We start from the raw sequence: 14,791 nt of genomic DNA on the forward strand, positions 1-14,791 counted from the left end.
AAGAAGTACAGTGTGCCGTTCAAGGCGGCAGTGGATGTCGGCCCACAAAGATTAACATGAATCAATCTAAGAGACGACTCAACACGATGAGAGGTTTGCTGAGGGAATGGGATACGGTGCTACTTCCCAAGCTGACATGCTTTACAGACATCTCGAGCTAGCTTCAAGCGTGGAAGGCCCTTAACCAGCTCACGGCGGGACAACTCATAAAGAGAGTCATAACCAAGAGGCCCTAAGCGAAAATGCCAAAGACACTCATTGTTCGTAGGCTCCCAAGATGTGGCTAAGGCTTGGAAGCTATGGAACACGAAGCCCTCTGCTGTTGACTCGGTTAGAAAGTGTCATGTGGTATAGGCCATTAGGTTATGCCTCACCGCGAGCAATCATTAAACCAGCCTGAGAGTCAAGCATCTTGACTGTAGTCGTTGTAAAGAAAACCGCTCGCCCCAACCGGCAAAGCTACTGAACAGATAACAAGTTCACCCCAAGCTAAGGGACATGATATACATTGTCCAGCGTAGTCAGATCCAAACCCTTGTCAGTGGCAAAACTAACGCAACCTTGAGCCTGAATCTTTATCGAGGAGTTGTTTCCTATGTAGACCCGTCCGGCTGCAAGAGCTCGAGAACGGAAAATGTCCGCTATAGGAGTCATATGATGTGTAGCTCAACTGTCCACAATCCAAATAAGAGTTGAAGTGCTCGGCTATGACGAGTAGGCCTCTGCGGTAACCTCATCAGGAGGCAACTCACAGATGTGGACGAGACTCGCATCTAATGTCTCTATAGAGACGATGTGGGCCTCTGTAGACTAGTCAGACAAGCTCTCTGGCGTTGAAAACGTTGTCGACTGAGATGGCTGTGCGGTGGCAGTGTAAGTCTGACCTTTAAACTACCCCTTACCATCACCCTGCCTCCTCTACTGGGGGTTGTCCGACTAAGGGGTGGGGGTCTGAGACTTAGGTTTTGGTGTTGTGCCTCTTGCCTTTGATCGACACTCATTGTCAAAATGGCCATTCTTTTGACAATGTTAACAATACCTATTCTTCTTAGGAACATTCTGCCACCCAGGTTTGAGGGATGGAGATGTCCCTTGTGAGTCCCCGAATTGATTTTGCTTTTGAGTTTAATTTTGATTTTAAGTGGAGGTTTGGTTTTGTTTGCCTTTCCCTTGTTGCCCTTTCTGAGAATGAGCAACAAGAGCCCCCTCTGAAGAAGAATTCACATGAAACAGATCGAACAACCGTGCGTAACGCAACAACTGACACTTAAATTCATAGAATGTAGGCATGGTAGCTTTTGAAACTATGCCTTCCATAAAATTGAAGTATTTCCTGGGGAGTTTGTTTAGGAACAATGTGACCTGATCATCAGAGGACTTAGGAGTCCCTATAGTGGGGAATTCAGCGAGAAGATGCCAATACTCAACCAACTTGACTTTCAAGTCACCCCGGTCAGTGATTTTGAAAAGTTGAAGCTCATGGTCAAGATTAATACGATGGGTCCTATCCCGAGCCGCAAAGCGGTCAATCAAGTGTGCCCATCACTTTGACGCTAAGTCAAAATGCTAAAGCTGAGAATGAAACTCAAAAAGTAAGCCCTACATCAGCTCGACAATAGCGGAGGGATTCCTAGCCTTCCATGAGCGGACAACCTCATATGGAACAAGTGCGGAATCGGGTTGGGGTTCCAATCCCTGCACAAGATCCCATATGTTCTGGGAGTCAATGACATGTCTCATCAAGTTCGACCAAGTAGTAAAGTTTGACCCATTAAAACGAGTCTTGTCAGTAAATGCATGCTTGGCAAAAGATGAGATAGAACCATGAGGTGTTAAATAGGTAGGGTAAGATGGATATGGGGGATAAGATTGTGGAGGATAAGATGGTGGAGGTGGATGTGTCTGATAAGGAGGAGAGAGAAAAGAAGGGTAGGCAGAAGTAGGCTATGAGTGTCCAATGAGTGCCAATTGAGGCAGAGGCACTGGAATATGAATGTTTTCATAAGGTGCCGGTCTAGGTGAAGGCACTGGGACATGGAATCCCGGTCCAAAGTGAGGTTGGGACACAGCAGTATGACCAAAAGATCCACTAGGTAAAGCTATGGAGGCAAACTGTGGTGTCAACTGATCCACACTCGAGAGAGACTGGGGGGATACCCAGGCAAACTGTGGAACACCACCCAGCAGAGGTAAGGATGAGGTCCTAAAGGATGTGCCTATGTTTCCATAATCCCCCGTGTAATGTGTGGTGTGACATAAGGTGTCTAAAATGGAAAAGTGGATGGTGTGAATGGAAGTGGAAAAGCAACGGATGAATGTGGTGGGATGGGTGGGTTTTGAAAATGAGGTGTATGAGATGCAGATGCATTTTGTTCATTTTTATCATTTAATGATTGGAAATGAAAATGTGAAGATGATGAAGCACCATACAATGAAGAAAAAGGAACACCAAATTCATTCTGGTTTTGTGAAGTAGACGGAAAAGAAGAAAGGGTAGAAGAAGAGCTACCTGGCTTTTTCTTATAATCCCCACGACGTGTGTTAACATACAAGAATTGGTCCTCCAGAGGACCTTTTCCATAGTCAACAGACTGAACTCTTTCTTCCACACGATCTCTACCAGAATATTACAAAGCAAAAGAGGTAAAAAAAAGAAGGAACAAAAGACGAATTTGAAGTACCTTGCACTGGAGTGGACGGAAGAGAATGAAAAAAAGGATTCTCCAAGAGGGGGGCCCATCCCTAGTGGAGGTCTCGATGGCCCTACACACAACATCTGCAGAGAGAAATTCATGCATACCTTCATTTAGAAGCTTTTCTTGAAGGGCAATCCTTCGATCGAGTTCCTCAATCTTATTTCGTCTATAAGCTATGATCAGTTTATATTCTTCAGAGGTCAGCTTGCCTAGCTTTTCTTCCATGTAATCAGAAGTGTCTTCCACCATATCGGAACTTTGTGAAGCAAGCTGATCAGCCCATTCTCACTTGATTCTCGGCATAGTTGGTTTTGGAGACTGAATCGGTGTTGTTGTATTCGAAGTCATTTGAACCTACTGTAGTTCTTGCTTCTTGTGTAGAACTTTCAAATTAAAGGCCTAGGTTTCTCAAAGAGTACTAGGCTTTGATACCGTGTAAAGAAATGCCCTAACACAGAAACATAAATGAAAACCATACCACAAAGCATAGACTAATAAAAGAACACAGTTAGGGTTAGGATAACTCAGAGACAATGAACACACTAAATGAATGAAGTGATATGATTACTGAATATACGATGCTCATGTAGCAAACACACTATGCAGTGAATGAATACTGTACCTCGAACTCATGTATTTCAAGGATCAAGGCAGGGGTAATGAGCTAGAGAGTGTGTCGTACTCTAAACGGATCTCGAATCGCAGCAAGGCAACATCCAGATGTCGAACACCAACAAACGCAGCAATGAGAAGTTGGATCTGATGCAGACAACAGTGAGAGAGAAAGACTAAAAACACAGGCAACAGGTGAGCGAAAGACTAAAAACGCAAGCAGCAGGACTGTGATGACGTGGCAGGCTGTACGACAACAGGTCTACACAGGAACAGCAGTCACCTGGCTGGAATCAGCTCCAAACTGTGTAAAAAGGGCTAGAAATCAGACGCCAACTGATGGAGACAGCAATGGACAGCTTTGGCTAAGATATCCTCAGCGAACGGGGTGTGGGCAGCAAGCTGAAACACCTGAAATCTACAAAAACGAGATTAGAGAAGAGTGGAGGGCTAGCTGCCTATTTATAGAAAATTAGGGTTCTAGATCCTCTTCCACTTAACTCTCTCGATCCACTCCCCATTTTAGGGTTTTGGCTAAAATAAGCCTAAAACAAGCATGTTTTGGGGTTGTTTAAGTGGCTAAGTGCATTTCTTAGCACAACACACAGCTCTAAAGTGAATGAAAACTGTGAATGAATGAAGAGCGTACAGAGTGCCCAAGCACAAAGCAATAGTATCATAGAGTAATGTCCACCAGAGAGATCCCAAGTACTATAACCACCAGTCAAAGATGAGAGAGTGCTTAATAATGAAGAGCAACAAGCTGATCACCAAAACACAGTAGTCGAAGGCTGAAATCTGGTAAACATAGCAGTGTACCAGCAAAGAATACTAAAAACCGATCACCCAAAGCAAAGAATTGTCAAGCAACAATAGGAGAGATGTTTGTTGATGTAGGCAGCCTGGTGGATAGCAAAAACGTAGATACTACAACAAACACTTAGTGGGAGAGATAATAGCAGCCTGTTGCTTGGCACCAGATGCTAAAAATGCAAGCCGATCAAGTGCTAAGATAATGCAACAGATGGAGTCCTCGAAACAACAAGGTGATGGCTAGAAACAAGTCACCTAGAGCTAGAGAGTGATGGCTGCAGTTGAAGATGACTGGATAGTAGATGGTAGGTGGTTGATGGCTGAAATTTGCACAATAGAGTGAGAAACTTGCACAAAAGGATGAAGACTGACTGGAGGCAGCCTAGCTATTTATAGATGTGGATGGACCTGTTAGCGATCAGACCCTGTCGGAGTGTAGTCGAACTGCCACGTGGCAGTCCGACCTGTTTCTGGACAATCGGCTGCATTTAATGCAGCTGACCTGCTTTTACTGGGTGCCTATTCTGTGGCTATTTATAGCTGATATTCCAGCAGTCTTCTCCCACTTTTGATTGCAGATTTCTGGCTGGAGATTCGTGCAGATTTCATCTTTGTTTTTGCAGATTTCAGGTTGGAGATCTTGCAGACTGCAGCGGACTTCGAGGTGAACAGCAGGTTGCATCATCGAGGTGGAGACACGCAGTCCCGCGCACTGCGCCCGTGTACATATCTGCATATCTTTGTATACAGCAGATCTTCATCTTCCACTGTCTCTCTTCTCTCTGCGTTCTCTCTCTCTCAGTCTTGGTCCCACGCTTCCGCATCGCTGCACTCTGACATGGTATCAGAGCAGTGTAGAAGGGCTGACTGAGTGAAGAACCAACCTGAAGAAGAGTTTCCATCGTGACACAAGGCTGCGTTTCTAGCGTTTGAGGGTGAGCAGGAGGGCTGCGCCTCGGAACAAGGCTAAAGCGAGCGTGGGCGCGCTGGAAAGGAGTCCAGTTGGTGGATTTGCTGCTATTTGCTGCTGTTTGAAGAGGAGGAAGGCTGAGTTTTCAGTCTTCAAGTGCAGGTTTTGCTTTTTCATCGCCTCTGGCGGCGGGTGAAGAAGGTTCGGGACGCGGAAGAAACAGCCCTAGCAAGCTGCGTTTTCACAGTCAGAGGGGGCTGCTTTTGCGTTTGTGAAGGCATTACAGGTGAAGATGTCTACAGAGATTGAGTTGGAGTTCCAGACGATCATGGACTTACCAGCTCTTCCCGCAGATCAAAAGCTCGATGGCGACAATTACCGCATTTGGCACGTGATGATGTTGGCCATCCTTGAGTCCTACGATTTGGCGGAGCTTGTACAGGAGGAGATCGACCAGCCCTCGGTGAGAGATGAGTCCAAACTCTCTTCCGATGCTCGTGCGGAGTTGGCCAAGGCACAATCTCACTGGAACAAACTAAATGCCCGGATTCGTTCTTTTCTTTTTCTGTCTTGTACTACAGCCGTGATAGCCCACATCGAGCACTTGACGGTGGCTCGGGAGATATGGCTGGGACTTGATCAGATGTATAACCGGATGACCCTTATGAAGCGGGTTTCTTTGGAGGTGCAGATGCGGACCTTGTCCATGAACAAGTCTTCTTCATTATGGGAGCACATCAATAAGCTTAGACAGCTTCAGATGCAGGTTCAGAATGCAGGGAAGCCGATTTCCTCCGAAGACATGGCGATCACACTTTTGTCCCAGTTGCCGCCAGCTGGTTCCTATGGTCTTGGACCAAGAGGAACAACTGAAGGGACAGCATGCTTCCAAGTCAGAAGCCTTGACAGGTCAAGCCTCTCAGAAGAAGGGGAAGGACCAAAAGAAGAAGAAGGAGGACAACAAGTCAAAGAAGGACAAGGACAAAGAATCCACATGCCATATTTGTGGAAAGACTGGCCATTGAAAGAAGGATTGCCCTGACAAAGACAAGAAGGACACCAACAAGAAGGACACGAAGGATTCTGGAGCGGTGGCTGCACCCTCATCAGCTGCGTTTCTTTATCTAGCTATTATTGAGGACTCTACACCGAATGCTTCTAATGCTGCGATGACAGCTCCCCAGGCTCGAGAGTGGATCGTTGACACTGGTGCCTCCCGGCACATGACTCCTTCATCAGTTGTGGTGTTGCCCAATTGCAACCTTCGCGTGGGCAGATTCTCATTGGAGATAGCTCTTCGGTGTCTATAGCAGGACGGGGTGAGATGCAACTTATTCCAGATGGACGTGGTAGTACCCATACCTCAGAGGTCTTGCATGTGCCAGGTTTAGGGTATCATCTACTTTTGGTTCATAAGATTTGTTCCCTTGGACTTTTAGTGGAGTTTGACAGTGATTCGGTGCGAGTCCTTGATCGTGGGTCAAGGAAGGTTCTCTCATCAGGATATGAGGAGAACGGCATCTACAAATTGACGTCTTCTACCGCCCTTCCTACTCTTCTTCTTACCTCTCAGACACAGTCAGAGCTATGGCATGCTCGGTTTGGTCACATCAACTATGATTATCTTCGGAGGGCGTCACGTGGATAGCTTGTTCGAGGGTTGCCGGACATAGTGGTGAGCCAGCAGCCATGCGTCTCTTGCATTCGTGGGAAACAACATAGGGATGCCATTCCCAAACAAAGCTTCGGGGCGGTCTTCTTCACCGATGGAGCTTGTATCTACGGATCTTTGTGGCCCTATGAGGAACGAGTCCTTAAGAGGCAGCTCGTACTTCATGTTGATCGTAGATGACTACACCAGGATGACTTGGGCCTATTTCTTGGCGTTGAAATCGGAGGCCTTCTCCCACTTCAAGGATTGGCTTCTCTTTGAGAAGAACCGATCGGGCCGGTGATTGAAGACCTTGCGATCCGACAAGGGTGGTGAATTTGTTTCTAATGAGTTTGCTCGTTTCTGTGCAGATAAAGGTATTCACCAGGAGTTTGCTAACACCAACACTCCTCAAGAAAATGGCATTCTTGAACGGAAGAACGGAAGTGTGATCAAGATGGCGCGCACCATGATGGAGCACTGACAGACACCTTAGTTTCTGTGGGCCGAGGCTGTGGCTACTGCAGTCCACATCCTTAACCGATCCCCCACTTCGGCCGTTAATGGGATGACACCTTTTGAGGCTTACTTTGGGACTAAGCCCGATGTTTCTTATTTTAGGGTTTTTGGGTGTGATGCTTATGTTCACATTCCCAAGGCTCATCGTGATAAATTTGAAGCAACTTTCCGAAGACAGGTGTTTGTTGACTACAGCTCTCAGTCCCAAGGCTATCGTTTGTATGATCCCGTCAAGCGGGATGTGTACACCAGTCGAGATGTGCGGTTCGTGGAGGTTCCGGCCATAGCAGCGGGTGAGGAGCATCCCGTTCTTGGAGATCCAGGGGAGAGTTGGGCTCCCGAGACAGTTCCTTTGGAGCCCGTGCCTTTTGATTCCGATCATATTTCCGATACAGAGTCTACTGTTCCACCGGTCACCCCCGAGGAGTTACCACCGGTGGATATCCCAGAGTCTTCAGCTGATGGAGAGAGACGAGGGGCCTCCTCCTGTTTGGACCTGTGACACACTCCGTGATTCAACGATCGAGGGGGTCCCTGAGGAGTGGGGACCGCAGGATGGTCCGCGGCGGTCACAGAGGCACCAGGCACATTCTACGGAGCTTGTTTACTCGAACTATTGCTTGATGACCCGTGTTATGCAGGATCGAGAGCCCACCTCCGTGAAGGAGGCTTTACAATCCGCACCATGGAAGAAAGCTATGGAAGCCGAGTTGGAGGCTATTGAGAGGAATAGCACTTGGTATCTCGTGCCTCGCCCCCTGAATAAGAAGGTGATTGGCGTCAAATGGGTCTTCAAGACCAAGTACCTTAGCGATGGTTCTTTGGACAAGCACAAGGCTCGCCTTGTTGCTAAAGGTTTTGGACAGCGCCCAGGGATTGATCGTCATGACACTTTTGCCCCCACTACTCGTATGTCGACTATTCGAGCTGTTCTTGCCTTGGCTGGCCATAGGAGATGGCCTGTCTACCAGTTGGATGTGAAGTCGGCCTTCCTCAATGGTGATTTGAAGGAGGAGATCTATGTAGAGCAGCCACCTGGCTTTGGATCTTCAGATGGGAAAGTCCACAGGTTAAAGAAGGCCTTGTATGGCCTCAAGCAGACTCCGCGTGCATGGAACGAGAAGATTGATTCGTTCCTTCAGTCACAGTTGGGATATCGGCGTTCCAAGGCCGATCCGCAGCTTTATGTCCACACTTCCAAGGCTGGTTGTGTGCTTTTTGTGTTGTATGTTGATGATTTGATTGTCACAGGTGATCATGCACAGAAGATCAACGAGACGAAGGCAGCTTTACATCAGACTTTCGAGATGACGGATTTGGGTCTACTCCATTTCTTCTTGGGCCATGAGATTTATTAATCTCAAAGGGGGATTTTCATCTCTCAGTAGAAATATGTACAGGAGCTCTTGGTTTCTTTTGCGATGGAGGATTCTCAGACCATTTCTACTCCTATGGATCCGAACTGGAAGGCCACTTCACATTCAGCTTCTCCCATGGCGGATGCTTCCCGCTACCGTCAGTTGATTGGATCATTGATTTGGCTCCTCAACACTCGTGTTGATCTTTGTTTTGTTGTTGGGCTCTTGGCGGGGTTCATGAGTGAACCTCAAACGGTGCATTGGTAGGCTGCCCAGAGGATACTTTGGTATTTGAGGGGGACATCTGGTTTAGGGATTCATTATCCAACAGGCACAAGTGGTTCAGATCTTGTACTTGCAGGTTGGAGCGACTCGGATTGGGCTGGTGATGTGGACCACAGGCGGTCTACAACAGGTTACTGTTTTACCTTGGGTGCAGGTGTTATCTCATGGAGTAGCAAGAAGCAGCCCAGGGTAGCCCTTTCGTCTACTGAGGCAGAGTATTGGGCCGCGTCTTCCACCACGTGTGAGGCTGTGTGGCTTCGGAGATTGTTGGAGGAGCTTGGTTGCCCCCAAACTCGTCCTACTTTGTTGCAATGCGACAATGAGAGTTGCATTGCCTTGGCACGGAATCATGTTTTCCATGCCCGGACGAAGCACATAGAGATCCAGTACCACTTCATCAGAGAGAAGCTTCTGGATGAGACCATCGCTGTGGAGTACTGCAAGACGGAGGACAATCTTGCAGATTTGTTTACGAAGGCACTTCCCCAGGCTCTTCTTCGGAGACATGCCAGATCCCTCAGTCTTTTGCCCCGCCCAGGCTCTGAGAGGGGATGTTAGCGATCAGACCCTGTCGGAGTGCAGTCGGACTGCCACGTGGCAGTCCGACTTGTTTCCGGACAGTCGGCTGCATTCAATGCAGTCGACCTGCTTTTACTAGGCGCCTATTCTATGGCTATTTATAGCCAATATTCCAGCAGTCTTCTCCCACTTCTGATCGCAAGTTTCTGGCTGGAGATTCGTGCCGATTTCATCTCTGTTTGCAGATTTCAGGTTGGAGATCATGCAGACTGCAGCGGACTTTGAGGTGAACTGCTAGCAGGTTGCATCGTCGAGGTGGAGACACGCAGTCCCGCGCACTGCGCCCGTGTACATATCTACACATCTTTGTATACATCACACTTTATACAGCAGATCTTCATCTTCCACTGTCTCTCTTCTCTCTGCGTTCTCTCTCTCTCAGTCTTGGTCCCACGCTTCTGCATCACTGCACTCTGACAGGACCCTCGCAAATTAGGATATCACAGAAACTCTCTCGAACTGCGCATTATTTTTGCGTTTTTCATTTAATAAGCATGTTTTGGGGTTGTTTAAGAGGCTAATCAACATGTAATGCATTTCTTAGCTCAACACCATGGTGATAGCTTGATCACCCACCACTACTTGGGTATCCAAGGTCCTATCCTAGTGGTCTTTGTTATATGGACTATGACAAGTTATGATCATTGCATCATTGTATTGTATCAAATCACCCATGATCTAAGAGAGAGTGTTAGCAGATTAGTCAACTCAAGTGAGTCTATGCATGTGCATTTGTGGTCTGGGTACAACTCTTTATTTTAGGCATTTTTCTTGTGCTTCTTTGTATGGTTTCTCACATTTCTTCGCTGGCCAACTATATTTCTAGGCCATTATGAGTTGGTCGATCTAATGCATCTTAGGCATTTTTTAATACCTATTTATTTGTGGATCCCCTCAATTAACATTCACTTGTAGACTTTCAATGCAAGTTCTATTGGAGAGAGGGAGTCAGTGCCAGTGCCCACATACATGCGACTCATTTTAGTACACAACTATCTCGCGTTTTGTAAATGGATTTCATTTCTCGAGCATATCTCTGAGTTCTCTCGTTACGGTTTTCCTCTTTTTTTTTGTTTTCTCTTTTTCTCGTGTTGTGAAATCTAGAGAGCAATCTTCTACACTTCTATCACTACACCCGCTTTTGACATTTCTAACAACTCATTCACCTAACTCCTAATCTCTTGTGTTGGGTTGCACTTACTCTATAAGGTGGCTTATTTGGAGGACTATTGTCTGGGACCAAATCTATTGCATGATATCAGTATACATTTCTAGGAATGACATGCGAATCCATCTTAGTCACGCTCCCATCATGTGTATTATCATCTTTATCCTTAACAAAAGCCAAGTACATGAAAAGATGATTTTTCATTACTTGTGAAACAGTCAAGGCGGATGCAATAGAGATGGATTCCCCCATCAGGTTTACATCAAGGATGTGAATCTTACCCTTATGCTGATGTGGATCTCACCCTTATGCTGTAGAGTAATCATTTGTCATGGGAGTCAATAATTACATGCACTCTATGGGACCAAGCCATACCAAGAAATATATCACAACCCTCAAGCAATGCAATGAAAAACTCTTCACTATCCATATAGCCATTCCAATCTCTCCCATGGGTCCCATCTCATCCTCCTTGATACCTAGATGAGATGTCGTGTCCATGGAGATAAATTTGGCTCTTTCTCCATTATCAAAGAATATCAATGCATGCGGGTCCTTAATTTTCCCCCATGCTCTATAAAGCTTGGTAGCATCATCATTGGCTGATTACTGACCGCCTCAAGCACCAAACCAACTGACATTTTCAGCCTTAGTTGCTTGCTATTTAGTAGGACAACTATTTGCCATACATTGATCCTATACACAAATAAAGTACTTATTTGCACCCATGATTTCCCTACGCCAAGCAAAACTTTTCAAAGGTCTACCGTGCTGTTTTTGCTTCTTTTCAGCCTTATTTTTAGATCTGCCCCTTTTCTCAGCCTTTGAAAACTTCTTATTCAGCTTCTCATCAATGTTTTCAAAACCTGAATCTTCCTCACACAGCAAAGCATCAATTGTACTAGTTGTTTCTATGAGTTGTAACATGCTAGACATGGCAAACTTTATGCAAAAATCCCGAATTCCTTTTGGCAACCCACAAATATACTTCTCAACTTGCTCGTGAAGGGGAACTGGATGGTAATAAGGCATGCACAGTGAGGCATTCCAAAACTTCTTATTATACTGCTCCAAATTCTAGCTTATTCCAACCTATCATAATGTCCACATCAATAGTACTTTTCAACCAATTTGAAGTAAACATTTGCTCAAATTATAACCATGTTGGAAGCGTGGACAACCACTGCAATGCATTTCCTTTCAAGAAAGTGGCTGCCTTTCAAATCTTAGAGGATTCGGTGAAGTTGCCTCTCGGGTAAGCTGTTGAGAAACTCATTCATTAAGTTCATGTATTTTTCTTAATTCATTTTGGTTTTACACTTATAGCTCCAAAAAGGGCTGGGTGCCCACATTCTAGGGCACCATCCGAGACAAGCTAGTGCCTAGAAATAGGGCATAGACTCTCTTAATCTCATGCATTCTCTCACACACTTTCAATCATCTCTCCATCAGATCGACTCTTCCAATCAATCCTTCTCCATCTATAATACGCTTGGTGGATGGTTGTCACCCGACCTAGCACACTATCCAAGATTGCTGGCCACCTACATCTACATCATCAGCATCTACATTTGCACCTTCTGCTGCAATCTACATTTGCATTTGCTGTCTAGATTGGCCACCTTGCTCCTAGAGCTGCTGTTTTCATCATCAGCATTTGCACTTTTGCTGCCAGCAAGTCCTCATCATCAACCACATTAGCACTTTGCATCCCAGCAAGCCGCCCTACTATATGGCAATCATTCGGTCCAAATTCGGATTGCTACTGATCATCTTTCTTCACTCCGACAGCACCTGAGGATGCTTGAGGGACTGCATTTTGCTCTCTCCACTATGCAAATTCCCTATAGGTGCCGCCACCTAATCAGCAAGGATAGTGCAGTCATCTCAAAGCTTTGCTCCATTGTATCCACATGATTTATTCACCATGATCCAGTGTTCATCATTCTTCACTCTTCATTAAGTTTTCTTCTCTCGGTGTTTGCCATACACTCCATCACTCTCTGACTACTCTCATTGCTTTGCTTTTAAGCATTTTGTACAATCTTTCCATCATTTACAGCATTGATTCATTCACTTTAAAGTTCTCTTTCTTTTCTATTTGTGTTGCATTTTTGTGTTTTAATTTTGTGTTATGTGTTTTTGCATTATTTTCTGAGTTATTGTGTTTTAGGTGTATTCGTACATTTTATGTTTTCTCAATGTAAACCCTAGCATATCTTCACATACTCCTCTAAAGCCAAGCTTACCCTTTGTTCAATTCTCGTACACACAAGATCTTGGTATTCGATGATGTGCAAAATCTCGAGAGTATTTTCAACAATTCTCCCTTTACTATATCTACTGAGACAAATATGGTTTCTGGCCCCCTAACCCAACCTATAGAGTCTTTTGCTCTTAGCCCACCTCCTCCAAACCCATTGCCTCGTCAGTACCAATACCAACACCTCACCCAAGACTAGGGGCCCTTCTACCACACTCTATCCACAATGATCCTAGATGCTCTACTAGACTCGTGCCTACTCCATCATTTATATTGACTCTACGATAGATTATGTAGCACAATGTGAGCCGACAGTTGGCAATTGGCAAGAAGGTCTCAAGCATCCGGATTGGCATATTGCCAGGAAAAAGGAGCTCAATAGCATTCACCATAATGGGACTTGCCGTTGGTGGATCATCATAGTCACAAGAAAGTCCTAGGAACCAAGAGGATTTTTCACAAAAAGGTCAAAGCAAATGGGACCTTGGATAAGTACAAAGCTTTTTCTCACACTGTGCCCTTGACGTCCTTATAAGGTTGGAAAGGATATTGTTTCGGTTCTAAAAGATGGCTTTTTTGTGAGCACTATACATGAAAGCTGTGCGTACCTCGACTTTTGATGAGGGCCCGATTTCTAAGATTCGTCCTCTCTTGACGGCCATAGCTTCCGCTCGGGGAACGTCAGGATCGCCAGTGTATATTATACCACGACTGAATATCACATCTGCACCAACTGCAGGCGCGAAGTCTTATTTTTTGAATATCGATGGAGCAATTACTGGAAGGAAAAGCCAGAATACTTGCCTTGAGGCGAGAAGAAGCTTTGACGATACAAGTGGTAGCAGGCAATCGACAGACAGGAGGGGAACAGCACGTAGACGAGCAGCCATCGCAGTGAAGTACATAGCAAGCTCCTGGCCATGCCGTACGACTGATATATATATATTCAATTTGATAATAATTACAAGCTGTGCACGTAGAGTGCCTATAAGCCTTGCCCTCACGCTCCGGGTGGTAAAATATTATCGTTGCTTTTGGTGACACGATAACTCTACCTTTTGACCCACAATCATAAGTCGGGTTGAGAATGCAAATTATGTGGTTGAAAATATCCAAGTTAAACATGGAATTTTCATGTGCAAGTAAATCAGTCAAAGGAGGAACCTTTTTCTGAGTAGCCATGTATCCTATGTGCAACGCCTACATATGAGTTTGGTGTGGTATGTTTCTTAAGGCATAAGTTCTAAAAGGATCCTACAAAGAATTAACTATGACCAAAACACTTCATACATAATGTCAGGTTTCCAAAATACATTATTACAACACACGCATCAATTGTATACTATTATTAGTTTTCATTGACAACAATTGAACATATCATATAATGAGAGTGCCAATTTTGTGTGTGTGTGGGTGTGTGTGAGATGAGCTAAGGGGTAATCCTCATAGTCTGGCTATGCATACTATTCCCCTCAAGGAGGGTAGCTATCCAATCAATAGAATGTGAAGCTCTAGTGGAGCATCTGAAAACTGAATGAGGAGCCTATACAGCATGTCCTCTATGTCCAAGATCATGATCCTTTACAACAAGTGGGATCCTAGACCACTATATCATCGGCATCTGCAGCAAACTATCTCATTGGGATTGGTTGTACTTTAACAAGGGGCTCCTCCTAAAATATCACCTTATGTACCTCGATCACTTACTCTGGTCTCATATACATCTTTTTATCATGGAAGATAGCATCATGGTTATTGATAACCTTTTGAGCCTGTAGATCCTAAAGACGATAACCCATCTCACATGCATACACACACACACACACATATGTATCATACATGCATACATACACACACACACACACATATACATGTGTGTGTGTGTGTGTGTGTGTGTGTGTGTGTGCACACACACACACACACACATGTATATGTAT

At 45.2% G+C, this 14,791-nt stretch overlaps 1 protein-coding gene across 5 annotated transcripts in view; it reads right to left on the reverse strand.

The window, feature by feature from the left end:
* LAF3 (Amidohydrolase family) overlaps positions 1 to 13,885 on the reverse strand; it is a 171,404-nt gene extending 157,519 nt beyond the window's left edge. Inside the window, exons 1-2 of one of the 5 annotated variants that reach the window (XM_087672309.1) lie at positions 13,659 to 13,885; positions 13,463 to 13,587 (exon numbers count right to left, since the gene is read on the reverse strand). In XM_087672309.1, coding sequence (XP_087528435.1) covers positions 13,463 to 13,587; positions 13,659 to 13,776 — 243 coding nt within the window. In that variant the 5' untranslated portion in view covers positions 13,777 to 13,885. Of the gene's footprint in view, positions 1 to 13,462; positions 13,588 to 13,658 lie in introns of those variants that run through there. The other 4 variants (XM_087672307.1, XM_087672310.1, XM_087672306.1 and 1 more) reach the window with 4 other exon arrangements.
* Between the last annotated feature and the right edge of the window lie 906 nt (positions 13,886 to 14,791).

Source organism: Lygodium microphyllum, chromosome 30, assembly GCF_053477565.2.
Source record: "Lygodium microphyllum isolate KBCC chromosome 30, Lygodium_microphyllum_v1.1.10, whole genome shotgun sequence".
Lineage (NCBI taxonomy): Eukaryota > Viridiplantae > Streptophyta > Polypodiopsida > Schizaeales > Lygodiaceae > Lygodium > Lygodium microphyllum.